Source organism: Patagioenas fasciata, chromosome 1, assembly GCF_037038585.1.
Source record: "Patagioenas fasciata isolate bPatFas1 chromosome 1, bPatFas1.hap1, whole genome shotgun sequence".
NCBI lineage: Eukaryota > Metazoa > Chordata > Aves > Columbiformes > Columbidae > Patagioenas > Patagioenas fasciata.
The window spans coordinates 174,732,560-174,754,761 of NC_092520.1; the positions used below are offsets into that span (position 1 = coordinate 174,732,560).

The window sequence follows — 22,202 nt, forward strand, 5'->3', positions numbered from 1 at the left end:
CCAACACTTTGCTCTAACAGCCAATAACAAACAATTGCCATCACCCTTCCTGACAGCAGTGAAAGGAAAGGGGGGAACAAAACAACGAGTAAAATCTATGCAGGGCACATTGCCAAGAGAGTGATGCCGCACATAATTACAAAGGCAGCCACGCTTGGCAGGAAGGGGCTGTAATTCCCTGGGATAGTGGGTCTGTTAAACCTCCAACTGTGGAAACAAAGCCTGAGTCACCAGGGCCCTCCCTGCAGTGTTGTTAGAACCCCTTAATTCCAAACTGTTATTCCTGGTGCATTGCCCTAATTAAAAGGGAGCCTGGAATTCTTTACATTTACATAGTAACTGAGGTCCATCTGCTCAGACAACAAGCTGCACTGAATGCCATCTATGGAACAGTAATGCTCAGACACCCAGTCATCTGAACATGGTAGAAAACTGTTAGAGAACATCCCAAGGTGGAAATTCAGGTGAAGTGAGTTAAAGCCTTAACCCCCAAAGAGGCTTTCACGGAGACTGTTCTGGGGTAGCCGCTGGGTGAGGGGAAGAAACATCCCAGATCTCTCCAAGTAGCTGTTGTGCTTAGCCCCCCTTTCAGAGCTCCCAGGAATGGAGCAGGGTGATAGCTGTTTTGCTTTACATGCTGATCTAATGAGAGACTCCTCAACAGCAGTCTCCTGTGGTGGAGAAGGCAAGCTGTGCTTAAGGAAACCAGTTTAATGGTGCACAATGCTGCAAAAGCATATAAATCACTTGCTCCTTGCAAGTTTGTCATTGCTGCAGTAGTGTCACTCTTGCCCTGGGCAGGAATGTAGTTGGGAAGATGGTGGTAAGTCATGCATGTAGTCTGCAGCAGTTCATGTACAGGCAGGAACACTGCTAGAGAGCAGTGAGGGTTCTTTTTTAACCGTGTGGTTTTGTGCACAGCAGTGATTTACAGAATAAGAACTGGGCAGGTACCAATTCTGCATCTCCAGTAAGTTCTCTCCCAGTAGCAGTGACAGGAGAAGCAGGGGCTAAAGAGCAGGATTATGAATATAAAAACATGAGGCAGAAGACATGTTCACATTCTTTATTTTCATTTTATTTCTTTAGCCATCACTAAAGTGAATGGGAAGAAAATAACCGACTGAGCAGACAAACCCAACTTAGCCGGTTATTTCTGAATATAAATAACTGTGGGATAACCGAAATTGAGCCAAAATAGAAAAAGGGAGCTGGGGAATTTAAAAGACAAAAGTAAGCCTAGCTGCACTCCCTTTTCATAGTGTCAGTGAAGAGGAAGTACCATAACAAAAAGGAAGCTATGGTTACATTTGATCAGACATTTATTCCAACAGTAGGCATGGAATTGCACTTTTCATGAAAACGCCAAAGCTGAATCGAGTCCAGTGCACTGGGGGCATTGTGCGCACTTAGCTTGATTTCTGCTGCAGCTCCTTCATTCTGTTCAGGGCACTGCCAGCCTGAAACCACTCTATCTGTGACTCGTTGAAGGTGTGGTTCAGCATGATTGTTTCTTGGCTCCCATTGGGATGCTTGATGATGCATTTCAGGGGCTAAAAGAAGAAGAGAGTTTTTATTTTCCCTCCCCTTCTCTTTCAAGGGAGCAAATTAACTCAAACTTCTCACAGGAAAATTCCTACATGATTTTAAAGAGTTGACAATGAAAGTTCAGGGGGGTCTTAACACAGAAGTATGGATGCAGTTCCTTTTAGGGAACTTTTAAGGCAAAAAGTCCAGGAATTCAGAATATTGTACAAGGGTTTTGCATAACCATTCAGAATAATGCGATCGGACTGTGACTTGCTCTCTAGCCCCCTGGTGCCAGGTGTCTCACCTGGCTGACAGGTGGCACTGCCCATGGGTGCATGAGCTGCTTCAGGCCCTAAGCACACAGCACGACACTGTTCCTGGTCAGCGGCATATCCCTGTCCGCCCAACGCAATGACAAGACACCTGGACGGTTACCTTTCCTGGTGCGAAGTCTGCCAGCCCCACAATGCTTAGCTTGTCCACAGGATGGATCTTGTTGTAGTCTGCTGGATCAGCAAAAGTGAGAGGCAGCAGACCTTGCTTCTTCAAATTGGTTTCTGTGGAGAGCAAACCACCAAGCCCGCTTGTAACAACCCACTGCAGGGGATCAGGGTTACCTGCTGGCTGCCCAGTGCTTCTCACAGTAGTATTCCATCAACAATTACTACCTTTGAAGTAAGATCAGCACATCCACTGTTTGTGGCATATCTAACGAGATATCTAACAGGGTTCCTGACAAGAGGGACCATGCGATCTGTCAGCACATTGGGTTTTTGCCCATAGGTGTTGAGCCCTGGGGCAAGGTGAACACCCCTTGCACCCAAACCAAATCCATCCTGTTTACACACGCCACAGGGGAAGAGTGACTCACCGTGGATCCTGGCAAAGCTCTTGGTGATGATGACCCTGCCCCCCAAGTGACGTGGCTCCAATGCTGCATGCTCCCGGCTTGATCCCTCACCATAGTTTTCATCCCCAATAACCGCCCATTTGACACCCATTTTCTGTGACAAAAGAAACAGATTCACACAGCTGCAGTTTCTCAAGTGAGGAATTAACAATAAATACCCACCCACACATCCAATTTCAGTGCTGCACTAGTGACACTGCTGTGCTATGACACCTGCTCCCAGAAGGCTCCCTTTGGTTCCGAGGAAGGACAGAAATTAAGGAATTAAGTGCTTTACGGCAGTTAGGCACTGCTGTCCTTCGCTAACAAGGGCTGATAAGGGTTGCCCTTGGGACCCAGAGCAAATCCTTGCTGCCAGCTTTCCTTCCATAGTGCTGTGCCAGAGCAGGGTTCACACCAGCCATGATCCCTGCTCTACTTCTGGAAGTGATTCAGGAAACTTCTCTCTACTGGAACAACCAGTCTGAGACCAGTGCCAAGCTGTCCAGGGGCTGAAAGGACATTTCTTGAGGTTCTAAACCAAGTTTTAAAGAATGAAGGGGACAAGATTATAATTTATTTAAACATTAGACGGGCTGCAAGTGAAGCACACCAGGAGGCGACATTTAGTTGTAGCCTGATGACACTCATGCCTTGGAAGGTGTTAAGTCTCTACATGAGTTCTTTGCCTTTCATCTGTGCTTTCTGATCCCCTCTGGGTCACAAAATCCTCCTCCCTCTTCCCTGTAGCAGGTAGGGAGTGAATCTCCTACTAGAACTGCAACCATCAGAGTAAATCCCAAGAAAGAGCCTCAATGCTGAGTGAATTCACAGCTGCTGTTACTTAACAGCAGGAGAGTGAGATCCTCAGTCTTGGCACAGACTGCCCAAAGCATAAACAGCCTTTTAAAATAGATGAGTCGGGAAAGTCTCACCTTGTAGTAACGGGCTGTGTCTGGGACTGGCCCAAACTCCTGGGTTAGTGCATTCCTCACAGAGTTGGCTTTGCCATTTTCAATGTTGATGGCGCCAATGAGCAGGTTGTTGGAGATGTTGTCCAGGTGGCCACGGAATTTGAGCCATGGTCCAGCTGCAGAAATATGGTCAGTGGTGCATTTCCCTTTTACCTAAAGAGATGTAGAAGAAAATAATGTCTTAGGATGGATCAGTGACTTGACCCTTCCTTAACACTTTTTATTCTGAAGGACCCTCATGTCTCTTTTTAAGGACATGAACTCAAGAGCACTGCATCTCGTCACAGGATCAAGACACTAAAGCAGAACATAATGGTCATTCTGCATGCGCTGAGTAGGAAGAACATCCCTGTTCCAAAGAACAACTTAAAGAAATGAGCTTAGCCATGACACCTCCTGCCATGTCTTCCATTTCCCTCATCAGCAGGCTCTTCAAGTGCAAAAAGCAATTAAGCCCTTCTTGCTACAGCTCAGCCTCCCTGCTGGGGGAGTGCAGCAAGATGCCAAGTGTTTTCTTTAAGTTTCCAATCTGCACATAAGTCTTCTCAGCTTGTATGAACAGAATTCCCAACCAGAGATAATGGCCTCGCAGCTGCTAAGTCCCAAAGTGCCTGCAAAAGAATTGCTTGTGTCAAAATCTCAAGCACAGCTCAGCATGGCCCTTGGGAGTACCTGCAACTCCCTGCCGCTGAGAATCAGCAGCGTTCCTGAAGGTCAGTTCCTAAGGGATTGCATTTCAGAACCCACCACTCAATTAACTGAAGTTTTCATCCTGTTAACTCACTACAGGCAGTGAAGGGAAACCCATGTCTTAATTAAGAGACTGAAACACAATGTTTAACTACAATGAAGTAATTTCTCTTTCTATAAAATGGGAAGAGAACACACATACTGATGGATGTGAAGTCCCTAATGACCTCACTTCAGCCAAAATGCATCTTAGAACAGTCAGGTATTAGAGACGCTAACTAAAGAACCCATTCACCTTTCTGCTGCAGGTTATAACTCGGACAAATTCTGCAAACTCCATGGTATGGGCAGGATTGTATTACATGGTATAACAAGCTTCATTTTTCATGGTATTAGCTAACCACTAGACCAAAGGAGAAACATCTCTTAGTTATAACAGGAAGAAGTATCAGAAGGAAACAACTGGAAAAAAGGAGGATTCTTGCTTCATTTTCCATAACAAAGTGGTTGTAGGGAAGGGAACCACAGATAGCTCATCTAAAACTTCTAGCAGTTCATATGCAAACTCATTTGAGCAGTCCAGCCATAGCCCGTGTTCCCCCACTTCACTCCTGACCTTGATGAGGATCAGCATGTCTTCTAGATCCTTGCCATCCCACTTATCGAAGGGCTCAAGAAGCTGGAGGCGCTGGCTGGTGGGGCTCACATCCACGTGCTGCCCACTGCCGTCCTTGGGAGGGTACTGGTAAGTGTCCTGGCCTGGGTCAAACTCCTTCCAAAGAAGAAAAGGAAATCATCAGCCTCAGCCATCCTCAACAGCACAAGAAGCAAACAAGCCAGTGCAGGCAACTGCATCCATTCTAGCTTCAACACTAAGAGAGAGGTCAGGACACCAAAGTTCCCGTCCTACATGTGAACACTAGTGACAGCCCTGCCCTCCCTCCGCCTCCAGACCAGGCAGTTACCAGTTTGGGCAGCTCATCTGCATCGGGTGCTTCTAGTTTAAACTTCTTCCCATCTGCTCCTGTCAGGTAATCTGTCTCGGGGTTAAATTTTAGGGTGCCAGCAATGGACAGGGCTGTGACAATCTGAAAGAAAAAAAAAAAAGACAAATTTCAAGGCATATTCTACCACCCCCCATCTCTTCATTTGAAAGTCCAACGCCTAACAGTCTCAAAGCCAGCAGTCAAGCTACAAAGCAAGCTACACTGGGTCTCTTCTGCAGGCAGAAGAATGAGTTCCCAAGACACCCTGAACTATTCCACAGCCCCCTTCTGGCTGTTTCTTACCTCTGGAGAGGTCACAAATGCGTGCGTCTCCGGATTGGCATCATTGCGACCTGTGAAATTCCGGTTGTAGGATGTAACTATTGTGTTTTTCTCTCCTTTCTTGATATCCTTCCTGTGAAAGAAGCAAGCATGCTCAGTAAATGAAATAATTGCTTCTAGATGTTTCAATGCTAAAATCCCCCAGCATGGTTTTGGTAGCAATCACTATCTTTTGGAAACATGTGCCTGCACCTTTAAGGACGGACCCAAACCCAAGGACAGTGCAAAACCAAGTCAGACACTGATTCCTGGAGTAGTTTTCATTGCGCAAGTTGTGCACTGTTGAACTGTCTGAACAATAATCAACTCAGTACATTGCTTTTGGACATCCCACCATTAGCAATGACAAAGCCACATGAGAATATGTCCCACATCCCTTCTATTGGGAATTCTCCTCCCTGCCACTCCAATGACTGAAGTTGAATCAATTCAGTTTTCCTGTTTTAAAAGGACCATACAAACTCCAGTCTGCCCTCTCACAGATAACAAATATCTCTCTCCATTTATTGTCTACTTTAAGAAGCCTCCAGGTGTAGCCACACTTGTGGCTATTCTGCAGCTTCATTTGTCTAAAGGCTTAATATGAATCTGCAGTCTTTCTCCTCCTCCAGTGCGTATCAGAAAGCTACGGCCAATGGGATTTTAAGCATTTATTTTTAATTCCCAGTGCATTATATTTACAAACAAATTTGGCTTTACAGAGCACTTTAGGAGCTAAAAGATACAAAGCTAGAGTGAGGTCCATCTTTTACGTTACCTGTCCCACTGGCCAATGCACGGCCCACAAGCGTTGGCAAGAACCAGCCCTCCAACATCTCTCAGGATTTGCGCCTAGGGGTAGAGAACAACTTTGTTACCAGCAGAACATCTGAAATAATTTCTGGGGTTGCTCTTTCAGAGGAAGGGGACACCTGCCTTCTAACAGAAAGCACCAAACCGAAGAAAATTCCCCTCCTTGTTTCACTCACAAGTTTTGAGTCACTTTTACAAATACATGGGGTTTGATCTCAATAAAGCTGGAAGTTAATGCTGGGCAAGAGCACAGGGTGACTTGCCATGATGTTCCCATTCTCTACGTATGTCAAATTCAGCAATCCAGTGACTCACAGATACTTGCCTGAAGGGCAGCGTCTGGTCTGATTACTATCCTACATGCTTCTCATCCATGTAAGGAGAGAACTGGTGACAATGCAGGCAAGTGTGGATGCCTGCTCAGTACCTTCAGCAAATAATTCAATTAAGAGGGCAGCTGATATGGAAAGGCTGACTGTGGACTGTATTGGCTGGATGTATCCACATGTAAAGACTTGGTCTCCAAGCTGTGACAGCATCTAACATTTACTAAATATTAGAACTAATTAAAATATAATTTTCTGCACAGAAAAGAGGAGAAAATAAGTGATGGTTCCTCTACAGAAAGTATCCTTTTCAATAAAGTATGCGTTTTGCCAAAAGTTTAGCCTAAAATGGGAACCAACTTCCAACAAAGGGCTTGCTCACATCCTAACCTGTTCTTAAAGAAGAAAACTGGATTGCAGGTGGGTGCTGGCCCTTCGTCAGCCATGGCCATCCACAGAATCCCAGGAGCGTGAGTCATCCCTTCCTATGCATTCTGTTATCTCCTCAGGGCCCCAGTTCCTGATAACTGCCTCAGCTCTATCCAATGCCAATCTTGTCTTTATATGCCCAAGGTAGCAAAGATACCAGATCAAAACACTGTCAAGGGGACGGCAGGACCCTCAGGCATCATAAGACAGGGCTAGTTACTACAACAGTGATTGTGCCGCTAGTGATAACTGAAGACAAAGTTTAAGAGGTTTCTGTCAGTTACCTCTGGACTCCTGAGCACTGCCTGGAAGAAAGTTTAACACTTTACTGTCTGGAAGTGTAAAGAGCCGCCATACTCACATAACCATCTCTTTCAATGGTGGCACGGATCTGCTCTGAGCCTGGTGTGATTGTGAACTTAGATTTACACTTCAAACCATGCGCTAGTGCCTGTTTTGCCACTGCTGCAGAACGTCCCATGTCCTCATAGCTGGAGTTGGTGCAGCTGCCAATCAAGCCTGTGGTGATTGACAGAAACAGGGAGGTGGTTACTGCAGCCTCGGTTCTAGGAAGCTTCTCCCTGACCCATTTCTCATCAGAAGAAAACAAGGGACAACCACCTTTTCTGCTGACAAGGAACTGAAACATTTTTAGGTAATAACACTGCCAAACCTCCCAGCAATATACAAGAAATCCCTTGTCCAGCTTTGGAGGTTGCACAGCAAGAATACACTACCTGGTCACTAGTCTCGTTATTGTTTTACAGGATCCAAGTGTCACTTACTTGTACTTTGGTTAAGTCACTTACTACAGAGAGCTATTGTTCCACAAAGACAGAAAAGGCTTCACATAAAGATGGCAAGAAATGGAGGAAAAGATGAAAAAAAAGCATCCTTTGTTACAGTATGAAGACCACACGAGGACATACTGTAGTGTCCCAACAGCATTCTGGTGCTAACCAGCAAAACATAAATTCTCTTTCAGTTACAGCTGCTCCATCCTATTTGTAATGCTATTGAATAATACGTTTTCCACCTGGGATGTGGCCTTTACAATGTATTTGCATTCTTTTCATTCCCTCAGCGAGCAACATTTGAGAAGCCAGCTCACAGGTTGCCATCCCACAAGTGAGTATATAAATAACCAAGCCTGCTCTTTAGGACAGCAAGTACTAATTTTATCCTGTCCTGAGAGCTCAACAGCCAACTGCTGGGAGGACTGACAATCAACGTCCTGACAGATCTTTGCAACAGACAAATCCCTGCAACAGACTTTTAACAAAGGTGCTCTTCAACAGGTAACATTTCCTGTCGACCCAATAATTCAAAAGTTCCCAAGAACGGAAAAAAAACCTCGTCTGCCTCTTGAGATTAAGATTCCTCCAACTGCCCCAAATCTCATCCCACACACCTGACCCAGGTGGTCACTAATTCTCCCAGCAAATTCACAGGGCCGTGAAGAGATGACACTGCGGCAAAGTCAAAGAACAAACAGCAGTAATTAAAGGATTTGATCCCAAGCTATGTGACCAACCGCTTATCCCAAGACAGCAACATTTACGCCACAAGGATGAAGGCAGAGGAAAGAGCAAATGCTACCCACCAACTCTGATATCAACAGGCCAGCCCTCCTTTTCTGCCACAGCACCAATATCTGACACAGGGTGCGCCAGGTCTGGTGTGAAAGGTCCATTGATATGCGGTTTCAGCTTTAAGAAACAGTGACAAAGTCAGAAATTACAGTAGCCAAGAAAAACCCCAAAACACAGCAGCAAGTCAATTAGTTTCGTAGCTCTATCTGGAAGCTGTTTAAATAGGATTCTCCTACATGAAAACCGGAGCAGCAGCTGTCAGTGAAGCAGAGCTGAGTGGTTTTGGTATGGTCTAGCATAGCACAAGGGGTGTCACATCAAACTCCCAGCTTGTTCCACATTCACACCAAGCAGAATCACATCACAACATCCAAGATGACAAGCATTAAGGAAGCCTTACCTCACTGAGGTTGATTTCTATCACCTGGTCGTATTGACAACCAGCATCTGGTACCAAGTGTTGCTTGAATTCATCTGCCAGAGCAGCTATGTCTGGAATAAGAGAAAAGGGAGATCTGCAAAGTGCAGCAAATATGAAGGGGGAAAAAAAAAAAAAGCTTGGAATAGGTAAACACAGGCTGTCCACCATATACTTCCCCAACCACTTCATCTACAGACTTCCTCCTTGTACCAAATGACCTACAGGATCATGCAAGGTCAGAAGTCACATCACACACTGTTGTGGGAGGATGCTGCCCCCAGAATACACCTTCACTTGAACTCACACATCCACCCAGTTCAACCTCCAAACCCTCTTACCAGCTCGCCCAGTCTTGCCCAAGTATTTCTTCATCCGTGCGTTGTAAGGGAAGATTGATGTGGTAGCTCCAATTTCAGCCCCCATGTTACAGATTGTTGCCATTCCTAGAGGAGTGAGAGAAGAGACCACAGGGTCAGTGAGAAAGTCCAATTCTCCAAAAAGTCAGGCCCTGGAAAAACCAGCAAAGCCAAAAGAGATCAGGGCATTACCCACAGAAACTTAATGCCACAGCAGAAAGGACACACTGTGTAGGTAATGGCTGGCTCAGCCCTAAACGTTTCTGTGCCTGTGACAAGATTTTTCTGCAAGGAAGGAGCTGAAAGCTACACCGATTCCTGCAAATACTGGAAGGGATGACAGGGAAACCCCTGTCTGCACTGAGCACCAAATATCTTCACAGCAGTGAGCAGTGCCTCTGCTACCTGCAATGAGTGTCCCAGCCCTACCTACCATTTCATTTAACTTTACTGGAAGAGCCAGAAATCTGTGAGAAATTTAATGTGTTGAATAAAATACTTTCAGTGACAGAACACAATAAAAAAAACAACAACAACATTTGTTCATGACAGTGGGATCACCCATGCCTTTCAAGGACACAGCAATGAAGCTGCATAAGCTGCTGTTTGACATTTAACAAGCCAGAAGCAGATATCAGAGGTCAAGTTCTTCTAATTTCACAGAAGAAAAATCTCAAATTGCTCTCAGTTTGTAAAACCAAATATTACAAGTTGTAGCCAAGCCATGCAAATGGAGAGAAGCTCAGCTTGAAGGCTGCACTTCAAGCCAAAGAAAGGGACACTTATCGTAACCTGGTCCTAATCAGCATCCTTACAGACAACTGCAGTTTTTGCTGGTTCAAATTCAGCACCCAAGACCCACAACCAGCTAGTGTATGGCTGCATGTTACAAACTTCTGCTTTCTAGTGTGCCCTCTGCCCTGCTTTTCTAAAAAGCTTTTTTTCTTTATAGCATCTGTCACACATGTACTCCCTTCAACCTGTTTCTTTCCTCTATCCACAGCCTATTTTAGGCTGAAATGAAAATGTCATCCTTTATCTCTGACATCTCCACCCTCTAAGCATATGCAGGAATACCTCCACCCTTACTCTTATCCTGACACCCCATCTTACAGGATTCTTCACAGTTACCCATTCAGTGTTCTCAAAGTCACAAAAAAATTTAATGCAGAGAGGTCACTTTTTCACCGTGGGAGTGCTGTCCTGTTACTCCATTCTCACCCAGTCTCCCAGTTTGCCATGTTCTAATCTCTTGGCCAGGCTAAGGGAGAACATTTAGCATTTCTTGCCCAATTCTCTTCCCAGCCTCCACAGACAACTCAACACCAGCTCCAACAACAATCCACTGAGATAAGAGATTTGTGTTGTCTTACCAGTGCAGGAGATTGAATCCACACCAGGCCCATGGTATTCGATGATGGCACCTGTCCCACCCTTGACAGTGAGGATTCCAGCCACCTTCAGGATCACATCTTTAGGAGAACTCCAGCCTGAAAGCTTCCCGGTCAGTTTTACACCAATAACCTGAGCAATGTTAATGGGAAAAAAAAATACTGACATCATTTCTTTTCAGCAGCCAAAGCAATTCCTCAGAATTTTTGCTAAGAAATCCGTGGGGTCACAGTACCAAAAAGGAGAAAATCCTGAAGTATCAGAACATGTGCACAAGGGCTGAAACCACTGGCAGGGCCAACTGAAGGGATAACATTGTTCTCAGTTCCTGAGTAAAAAGGCTGGAAATGGAAACTCAAAGCCACCAATGAATCATAGACCAGCTGTTTAAGCCAGTGTGTGCTTACAAACAAGACTGTAATGGTACATAATGCCTTACATACATAGCCCCTGAAAAAAACAACATTTCTTACATATCTTAAATCTCATCCATCCCACCAAAGATTAGTATTCTTTGTGCTCCTACCTTTGGGCACTTGAGCTCCCAAGGGATTCCTGCCATGACATCTACAGCATCAGCTCCACCCACACCAATGCAGATTCCTCCCAAGCCACCTCCATTGGGGGTGTGTGAATCTGTGCCAATCAGCATAACCCCAGGGTAGGAGTAGTTCTCCAGAATGATCTGAAAATAAAAAATGCATTGTTTGCTTCCTTGTTTGTTGGGAAAGGAGGGGGAAGACAGCAAGAAAGAACGCAAGAACAAGAATTTGTATCAGTTTGTATTTGCAGATTTCAGTAGCAGGAACGTAATTGAATTTTTTCTGGATTGTAAATTTGCTTGTGTTTCAAACTCCTTCTGGAGGATGTAATGACAGAACAAGGTACCAAATCTCAGCCCAAGGATCCTCATCCCAGGATAGTAAGAGAACTTCATTTCTTACTGCCTGCAGCTCAAAGGAACAATGAAAAATATCTACTGGACCCACAAAGCAAATCTACCAAAAGCAAGTTAGGAAAATCCTGCCAGAGGTGTTGGTCTTTAAAAAACCCACCTCATTAAGTGGTAAGTTATCTTGGGACAGTCAGATTCTTTTGAGGTCCAAGATTTGAAAACTGTTTGAAACTGTTTTGCATTATATTCAGTTCACACAGCAACTCGTTATGTGTTGCCATTCTGTAGTACTTCAAGTAAGCTGCTTTGTTTTGTGTCCTCATATACTCTCCTGCCTTTTATGGAACCAAACGCATACAGAATAACCCTAAAAAAAGTATGTTCCGAAAGCTGCTTTCCTTACCACCAAAAGCAATTCACATTAGTCCTATGTAGCCAGCCCCATGGCATCACCTTACTGTCCCAACCGTACCAAGAGGAGCCAAGCCACAAGCAGTTAAGGTATTTCAAGCTTCTGTGATTCACATGGCATGCTGCTGGCACTGCCTAATCACGCATCAGGTTACAGTTTGACCAAAATAACCTTTAAGAAAAACCACCACTGTCAAGATAACCAAGAGAGAGTAAGCAAGAAACCTCACCTGCCTCAAGGAAAGCAAGTTGCTTCCCTAAGCTGGTGAAGTTCTCTAAGGGTTTGCATTTGAGCTTCGCTATAAGGTAAAAGAGCCACTGCACGTTCAAAGATTGCAAACATACCCACACACTTTACCTGGTGAATGATTCCTGAACCTGGTTTCCAGAATCCCACTCCATACTTGGCACCAGCCGTTGCTAGAAAGTTGTACACCTCCTGGTTTATTTCCTATTCATGCAGGGAAACGCATAGTATTAGTAACTCATTTTGCTCTTCCACACAACAAGACCTCATTCAAGCACATTTCCTTCCCTCCCATGCCTGTCTGTAGTTTGCTCCACAGCTTTGCAGCAGCTAGAGGGAGATGCACATCACTCTCTAAAACCAAAAGGGATCAAGACTGTTTGCCAGTCAGTTCTAACAGGCCATTTAATTTCATCCAACTTGCAGCTCTACTAAAGCATCGTTTTCAGTTTCCAATTCCAACTAGCACAAGGGAAATAGCACAATTAAAGGAAAACCCTGACAATAACACACTTAAAAATGCTCTGCTCATTTCTTGTATTCTTAGGGTTTTTTTCCAACCGGTTTCCATCTCTTTTTCTAACCCCTCCTTCCTTGTCTACCAGCTGTTCCTTTTGCTTTGCAGATGCTTTGCAGACATTTCACTCTTTAGATAAGCATTTTGGCTTTATTTTTACAGATTAAGAAATGGAACTGGAAGTTGTTTGCTGCTAGGGGATTTGGTGGGTGTCACTCCTCATTCAACCAAGCCCCCTGTTTAAGACTCACACAATGCTGCCTTTCTTGCTGCACTATCACCATTATTGGTGGCGGTCACACCATGAAAATTGCTTGTGAGAATAATCACGGTTGCCAAGGAAGTATGACACTATTATGTCCTGATAGTTCTTGGCAGAGGAGTGGCAGAGTAGATAAGATAAGTGCTAGGAGAGGATAGTTTCTTAAAAGAATGTTCTCATGCAGCTTCGCTTCAGAATAAAGAGAAAGGGGAAACTGGAGATAATGGAGGAATTGTCTCAGCACACATTCGCTGAAGTTTCCCATGAGGCAGCAGCAGTTCTTTAAGCCTCGTTTTGCATTGGATGTCGGGTCACTTCACTCTGTTTGTGCATCCCTACCCCAGTAAGGCACAGTGATGTGCCAGGAGCAGATCCAAACCACCCTCCTGCCTGCCAGCATTCATTGGGTGCCAACTGGCAGCAGCAGAAGCAGAACTCAGTCAGAAGGCGGCAGGAGCTTCACTTGCTCTGCTCAGAGCGGATGGCAAAGGAGGGACTCGGCTCGAGGCTGCAGCGAATATAATCGCACCACAGAGAACAAACGCAGGACTAGGGCAAAGGGGAAGACAGGAGGTGAAGGGAAGAAAAGAAACTGTCTTATTTAATAAGTGTCAAATTCTTAATCGCACAATTTAGGACTGAGACAAGCAGAGCAAGAACTCCCCATATTCACTCCTGAGTGGTACAAGTTGCTTTACTGTGGCCTGAGGGAGGAAGCCAGAAGCAGTTACTTCAACATCAGGAGTTTCTGAGAATTGATATGGACTAAAGTCTTAAAATGCAGCCAGGCCCCCGCAAACTGTTTACTGTTTGTTAATTTTGGTGTCAACGTCCAAGGTACAATCTCTCCTGGCTCTGACAATGGACTCCAGCCAGGTCCACTTGGAGTAACAAGATTTCCCTCACCTCCCGCTATGCTAAGAGAATGTTGTTCCTTGGTAGATGCACTGTGGTATGCAGGAGAGAAGTAAATGTGTCTATATTTAACAGAAGGCCCTACGGAGTAATAAGCAGTAAAACAGTGAGCAGGACACTTTAACAAAGCAGCGAATCAGCAGTTGGACAAACAGCATATCGAAATTCCCAATTAAAAGCCAACATCCTCCATGCTTTCATACACATTGATACCTACCCTCACTAGCCCTGAAAGCTGCATGTTTTAGTGTTCTCAGCTAATTGCTAGCAAATGGTTTGGGAAATGAGCGTAGTTATTTGCTCCTCCCTCACAGGATACACCAGTGCAAAGCAGCCTCATATTCAGGAAGCTTTTTGCACTGCCATACTGCAGTATAAAGAGCATAAGCCTCTAGAGTACTGTCTTCATTTTTTTCCCTTGAAATAGATTTTTCCTCTTCCCTTAGTTGAAATATCTTATGTCTCTCCAGAACACACATATCACCTGGACTTCTATCATTAACAGATAAATACTAGCTTTTCCTACATTCATGGTCCTTTAAACCATGTAATGGATACATCTCAGCTGAAAAATTCAATATCTGTCTACTCTCTTTGCTGCATCTGATCTACCTACAGAGCTGACTACCACAGCCAATCTGTTACCATATCTGATTCATGGCTATCCTGGTGGGGAAAAAAAAATAATAATACAAAAATCTTCCTTCAGCTGGAAAGAAGCTTTCAAACAGACAGAATGTAAGTCTCTGCAATAGTGACCTTGGCTCTTCGAAGATCCTTTTCGCCACCTGACTGGGCTTCGATGAGGTGATCACAGTGGATGGTGGAAGGCACAGCCACTTTTGGCAGCCCGCTGCTGATGAACTGCAGCATGGCCATCTGAGCAGTGGCATCCTGCATGGCCACACGGTCCGGCCGTAGGCGCAGATAGGTCTTGCCCCGCTCGATCTCCTGTTTTGCAGGGTCATCCAAGTGTCCATACACAATCTTCTCAGACAAGGTCAGCGGACGGTCAAGCCTGGGGAGAAGAATTTTAGTATCTCCATCTTGTGCACTTCAACATTTGCCCTTTTAAGCATGTAACAGAATGCTTCCCTGTTTCACTCAGACTGTTAAGTTGTACTAACACACAGAAACCTGCATGGTCTTCTTACAGCACTAAAATATCAACTGGCAGACAGCTAAAACAAGGGCTCAGTCCAGAAAGTTCAAGACCATACGGACTGATGTCACTTTGTGCTTTCTTTTATAATCTTCCTATACAGTAAAAGAAACATTGACTCTGCTCATTTCTTGAGTCAGACCTCAGAACAGCAAATGTGGAGGTGAGGTAGAGGTCAGACTCAATTCACAAATACAGGACATCCCACAGCAAACAAGTACAACTAAGTGGAGTTTCATGACCTCAGACCTATCATCGTGTAGCTGTATCAGTTGAGAGATCTATTTATGCCAGTGGTAAGATGTTCTGGGAAGTAACTAAGTAGACACCATGACTTGAAATGAGAGCTACCGCATTTAACAAAGGATGCAAAATCTGAAGGACATGTCACACAAACCACTGCCGAGCTAAGTGGAGCAGGAATGACAACTTAACAGGCACACAAGCCTCTATCAGCAGATTAAGGTCACTAGGTTTACATATGCTATGGATTCTTAGACTTCCTTCCCATGCCTAACGCCTACAGCAGAGCCCAGGAGAACATTCACTGACAAAACACAGTGCAAAGGAGCATTAGCACTGGCCTGGTTCTCTGCATGTCACAGTAACCTTCAACCCTTGCCACAGTATCTCACCACTACCTGGGGACACTACAACTCATGTTCCACATTTGCGACTGCTACTGCTCAAAGCTGCCCTCCCCAGTAAATATTCCCTATGCTATGGCTCCACAACATTTTCTTCCTCCTCTCCCATCACCGCAAAGCTAAATACTGCATGTTGACGCCTCACCTCCTCCATTCTTACCTCTTACGGACAATGTCGATGTTCTTCTCCAGCTTTTCATAATTTATGTATTCATTAGGTTCAAAGTGGCTCATGGCCACCTTGGCCCGCTGGCACAGGACAGGAGCAACATGGTAGCGTCGTATCCCACCATTCAAGGCATGCTGGAAAAAGGAGAGTATTAGCCATGGAACGTTGCAGAGTGAATTCCTATAACATATCAATAAACCAGCTGTTTTTTCAGTTGTTATTCCTGCGATTTTACAGGCTGAGGAACAGAAAAAATTGCCAAGGTTCTTAAAGGCACCCAATGAACATTTGATCATACAATACCATGTATTTATGTTAAATGGTGAGACACCAGTTAGCCAAAATGGGTAGCTTTTACCAAATAATTTTACGTTTCTATTTATAGCACCAGATGCCATAAGCTTTCAGTGAAAAAATTTGCTTTCAGGCAATGCTGAAATAGTTCTTAAGCAAACACCAGTTTGCTATAGTCCTGACATATTACAGCCATGGTGGAGAAGAACCTATGCAGTTTCCAAAGCAAGCTAACCCTATGTTTGTATTGGCTCACTGGTTCTGAGTTTATATTGAAGGACTGGCAGGTGACACAGTGTGGGACTGACCAGATACCTGTCTGTTCCACCATCACACACTAAATTACCTATGCAGGCTCCCTGAATATCTTTACAAAGCTTATTATATTTCCACGTAAGGTGAGCCACATTTCAATGCTAGCTGGAGTGACTCTGATGTATGTGCCTGGCCTACGATGTAACGCAGAGCAGGAGAGAGGTAAGATGTGGAACAAACACATCAGCTTCACCAACCTGGCCGCGCAGATCCACGTGCTCCTTATCTTCAGTCTCACAAAGGCATCCTTACCTTTCCCCTGAGAAAAGCTTCCCACTTGCCCCGCACGGGAGTTAACAGCAGGACAGACGAACTACACTGTGAGCTGAACGCATCAGCAGAAAATGCCATAGAAAAAAGGCCCAAATTTGGCTGGGCAGCCCTCACGGGGAAGCAGTTCCGTAGAATACGGGAGAAGGGCAGGCTATGGCGACGCACCTCAACAGCACCTGATCTGAAAGAGGCAGGTCAGTGCCCAGGGTTAAAAGGTTCTCATGCAACTTTGAAAACTGAGTCAGAGGGCAGCCTCCAGAAAAACTTCCAAGGAGCTGGCACATGCATTTCTTATATCCTTTGGAAGTCCCAGTCATCGGCACTAGAAGTCTGGAAACAGACTGAGGACAAGACTTCAGAGTTCTTCCTCCTCCAGTATTACACTCTGATCTTAATCCTGTTTTTTCTATTCATCCTCTACTTCAGCATTATAAGGTTTTGACAAGTGCAGGTTAATAACACACAGAAGTATTGCACTAAATATCCCTTTGGTATGTATGATCATAAATCAGCAAATATCCCTTGTACAGTACCTACCACTGGTTTTGCCTTGTCAAAAATGCTAGTCAATCCTTTAGATCCATTCAAGCATTTTTAATTTTTCCTTGTGAATATTTTTTCCAGTTTTCTTGTTATCAGCATTGAAAACATTGCCTGAAATAATGACAATCAATGAGACGTCACCCATTTTTATCCAAATCTTTTGTTTTATTGTCCTTTTGATAACATTTGTTAGTATCTTATACAATACAAAGTTCAGAAAAATCGAGGCACAACCAGAATAGCCAGCACACTGGCAATAAAGGTGTAGTTTGTTTTTTTACAAAACAATACTAAGCTATTAGATAAACAGCTTTAGGAAGGAGCAACACAGACCTACAGCAACTGGGCACAACTTTCATTAAAGAATATCTGAAGTAAGTGAACACGGTGGTACAAGAGAGGGCACTGGTCCTCCAGAAGTGCAAATGAAACCCAGTCATCAAATTTCACTGTGCCGCACTTTAAGCTTAGAACTTCCAGAACGTCACAGGTGTCAGAGTTGAAACTTTTCCTTCTTGCACCAAAAAAACAAAACAAAACAAAAAAAAAAACCACCACCAAACCAAAACAAAAAAACCCAAAACAAAACAAAACCAAACAACCCCAAACAAACGAACAAATCCCAAATCAAACACAACCTAGCTTCTCATTGTTTAACACACATAAGCTGCTCTTTACCTAGCAGCCATGTAACTTCCATTTGTTTTGTCCTGTTTTGTTTTGTTTTTTTTTTTTCGTTAAGCATTTACCCAGCATAACTACTGCTGTGCAAATGTCTTTACCTCACAAGATACTCATTATCTTGTGAAAGTCTCCAACTGTTGGAGTGGCTGGAAAAAACACAGAGAGATTTCATCAGTGTTCATGGAAAAATAATCTCTTCTCCAGACTAGGAAAGGTATTTTGGCTTAATGCAGTAATTCCTTCTTTCCCCACCCCAACCCTGGAACACAACTGATTAATGGAGTTCCCCCTTACCACCCAGTAAACTGAAAGCTAAATTTCACCATAATTCAGTGTACAGAAGAACAGATTTTCAAATTCAAGTAATGGCAGAACCTTCATAGCATTCTAGTCTTGCCTGGGACCAAAGCTGACTATGATAAATATCTGAAGCAGGGCTCTCCAAAAAGAGGCAGGCACAAATAAATTTTTCAGATAGAATTCAGATAAAATATTTTCAGTTTGACCATACATGTCTATGTACCTTTTTACTTCATGAAATGGCTCCATTAAATATACTCCACGGCTCCATTAAAATACTTTATAAATATTCTAATGGTAATCGCAGAAGTAGCAATACAAACTAGTTGACTTGTGCTTGACCACAACTTAAGGCTACCAGAAGTGGGGAGGGAGAGTGTTTGAGGCGAAGGATCCTGTCTGGACACAGAGATTGGCAGAGAAGTCTGGAAAACTGAAGGTCTGTTTCTGTGACAGCCAGTAAGACTGGGGGAAAAAAATAATCACTGTGGCCAATCAATTTCAGAAGACTAGAGAATCATTTTTGTCTACATAACACTTATAAAAGGCACCTATCAAAAAAGTGCCTCTCTTTGTTCTACTGGGCTCTAAATGTCCTCCCGCATCTCCACTCTGCTGGGAATAAATTTGATTTGATACGGTTGTTCTCATGTTGGTGTCCAGCAAACCTAAGGATCCACCACCAACAATAAGCAACAGCGTACACTGCCTGGTTCAAAAGGTTGATCTCTCCTAATAAAGAATCTGCCACATATATCTGATCTAGTTGAATATGTCCCTGCTCATTGCAAGGGTATTGGACTAGATGACCTTTGAAAGTCCCTTCCAACCCAAACTATTCTATGGGTCTATGATTCTATATCACTCATCACACCTGCTGATTCTGCGTCTCTGTCATTTTTCCACTGCATACTCAGAAATGGGATGGTAGAACTACAAGATTAAGGAAAAGCCGCAAGCCTCAGAGTTTCCAGTTTCATTCCTTCTTGCTCTTTCCTGGAACGGTAGGTGGTCTGGGGGGCTTCTGTGGTGTTTTTTTACTGAGTAGTGAGAAGTGCCTTGAGACCAACTGCCAAGGGAAACAGGCAGCCAGCATTCTATACATTTTCCCTTTTATCCAGGAACTGTTAATTTCCAAATTCACCACCCAGCAAACAGCTGCCAAGTGATCTTATCTGGCATTAAATTTGTTATCCCAGCACCTGAGTGTCCTTATTCAGTACCAGAAATGGCAGTAATCATGACAGGGCTCCTAAATCTATTGGTGTTTTGGCAAGTGAAAAGCTTCCTTAAAGACACAAAAAAGCCAGGCTATTAAATGGGTCATTAATTTTGAAATATCTGTAAAGAGGGCAACACTTACAATATCTTTACAGATTTTCAAAGCTCATCTTGAAAAGGTAGCTATCTTACATTTACCTCACTAGAGTGAGGAGCCTGGATTCAAAAACTAATATTTTGGCAGCAGATATGTTAGACAAGTCCACTAAGCAAAACCTCATGTTCAAAAGAGCAGCAACTGTACCACATGCACTCCTATCTGGGAAATCAGTCCCAGAAATCCTAGCTGAAACCCAAAATACCATGTTTCCTCATCCTCCTTGATCTAAGAACACTGGCCAAGTTTTCAACATCCACCACGATTCAGCCTAAAAAAAGCAGTGTGGTATAATCAAGTTGCAAATGCAGTCTAATTTTCTAGACCCCACCTCCAAAGAGCAACCAAAATTAGGGTTCTGATGACCACTTCAGCTCTAGCCAACACTGCTGCGTGCCAGCATACACAAAGCTGCCCATTCATAATGTCAGTACTTATGTAGAAGGCCTTCGAAAAGACTCTGATACTTCATATAGTTTAGAGTTTTACAGTACTGCTCTTTCAGTCAAAACTCAGCCAACGTGGTTTGAGAAATGGGATGCTACTATAAGCATCTCTCACATAGAGATGAAAAAGATCTTGACCCTTTGAGGCTATCAGAAGAATTGTACTTTAAATGGAACAGTCAGCCCAAATCAGGCTAATTATAATTTATTTCCCTCGGAGGTAAGCAGTTCCAATTCCAAAAACAGTTCTAGGATGGGAGATGAATAGTTAATAATATGTGCCACGGTCACTGCTGGCACTATCACAATGATTGGCAAGGTGATTCTCATAATCATTAATTTCCAAGCTGCTATGCATGGGCAAAAAAAATAATTGACTCATAAAGAGATCATCTAGATACATTTGATTATGATAACAGATTTAGTATTTCATAGGAGGAAAAAAAAAACCAAAACACAACATGTACCCTGGGCCAGATAACAGAAGACAGCCTCCTAGAATACTAAATTCCCATATTCAATGTGGGAGCACAGCCTTTGTTTTACATGATCCAATATTAATTTTAGCAAATGACTGCTTGCTCTCATACAATGACACACCACAAAATGAGAACCAAATCAGTACCCTGATGAAGGAATTGTCTTTGTTTTATGAACAGTGATTTCCGTTCAAAGTACAAATGAAAAACTATTTAACTATTGAGAATGAATATATCAAGTTAACTGAAATTATGCTATTCTGGAACTTTTGCTTAAAATAAAAAAAATCTATATTCTACTGAAACACCTACCTCTAAAGTAAGGAAGTAATATAAAACATGAATTGAGCTTCACAAAGTACTTTCAGAATACTAGAAGCCAAGCTCTTACTTTGACTCTTCAAGAAGAGGGAACACATTGGCCAAGGTCACAAATGGCAAACAGAGAAGTGAAATTGCCTGACTTCATCATGTGCTTTACTAAGGGGCACACAGGCTTCCTTATCACAGCTAGCAGCCCTAAAGAAATAAATTTGCACCCTAACGTTTGCCTTCCAGGCTTTAAAATATAATGAAACCTTTATTATTGAGTACACATTTAACATAATCATGTCTCAAGTAAGAGAATCTCTGTGGTGAGTTCATATTACAAGCAAATGTGATTTTTTAGAGGTCACAACAGTCAACGCTGTTAGAGTCACTATCACTGCCCTGGGAAAAAAGGCAGTTCATGTGCCTATTCTGGCTGCTTTTTTAGTCTCCCTAGGTCCTGTTTATATACAGACCATAGCATATTTTTCATCCATGGGCCTCTGTTCACACTAAAAGTAGGAATTTTGAAGCAATGTTGCTGAAAGATATGCTTTGCACTCACAAAACGAAGAGTCACCTTGTGCTGGTGCCCGCTGATAAGGGTAGAAAATAGAAGACGAAAGAAAGAAAAAAGCAAGGCTCCAGGAAAGGCTTTGTATTTCACCGTTAGGGCCCACGCCCTAGGGCTCACCGCCCCACCGGCCCGGGGTTTGACAGCGCCCGCGGCCACCGCGGCGGGGTCCGGCCGGGCCAGGCCGTCGCTCCGTTCACCTTGCGCTCACCTTGAGAGCCGGCCGGCCCGGCGGCGGGACGCACCCTGCCCCGGGGCCCCGGAGGCGGCCGCTCCGCCGCGGCCTCCCCGCCATCGCCATGGAAACGGGGCGCGGGACCGCGCCGGGGACACGCTGACCTACAGGCGGAGGCGGGGACAGCCGCAGACGGCCCGGAATGCTGGCTGCAGCCCCCCGCCCACCCGGCGGGTAACGATCCGAGCCCCGCCGCGGCTCCCTTCCTCTCGCCCGCTATCGCCGCCCCCACGCCCGCCACCCCCGCCGCGCCGCTCACCCGCAGCCGAGCCACCAGGACGCAGTACGGCGCCATTTTGTTCACTGACAAAGATGAAGTCGCGCCCCGATGGCGTCACGCGGCCTTTTTCATACCTCCGGCGCGCGGCTGGGTGCGCCGCGGGGCGGGGCTGTGCAGGTCCTGGCAGGGAGGTAGTTGCACCAAGAAG

At 44.3% G+C, this 22,202-nt stretch overlaps 1 protein-coding gene across 1 annotated transcript; it reads right to left on the bottom strand.

Moving 5' to 3' along the window:
- Window positions 1-1,051: 1,051 nt before the first annotated feature.
- On the bottom strand, window positions 1,052-22,183 carry ACO2 (aconitase 2). Its single transcript, XM_065847844.2, has 18 exons — window positions 22,034-22,183; window positions 15,936-16,078; window positions 14,726-14,984; window positions 12,384-12,476; window positions 11,246-11,404; window positions 10,701-10,851; window positions 9,310-9,414; window positions 8,951-9,042; window positions 8,562-8,667; window positions 7,320-7,477; window positions 6,169-6,242; window positions 5,373-5,484; window positions 5,049-5,171; window positions 4,700-4,855; window positions 3,355-3,546; window positions 2,402-2,534; window positions 1,966-2,087; window positions 1,052-1,553 (listed from the first exon to the last, which is right to left on the bottom strand). The coding sequence occupies exons 1-18, from the start codon at window positions 22,067-22,069 to the stop codon at window positions 1,410-1,412; spliced, it is 2,358 nt and encodes a 785-aa protein (XP_065703916.1). The 5' UTR covers window positions 22,070-22,183; the 3' UTR covers window positions 1,052-1,409.
- Window positions 22,184-22,202: the final 19 nt, after the last annotated feature.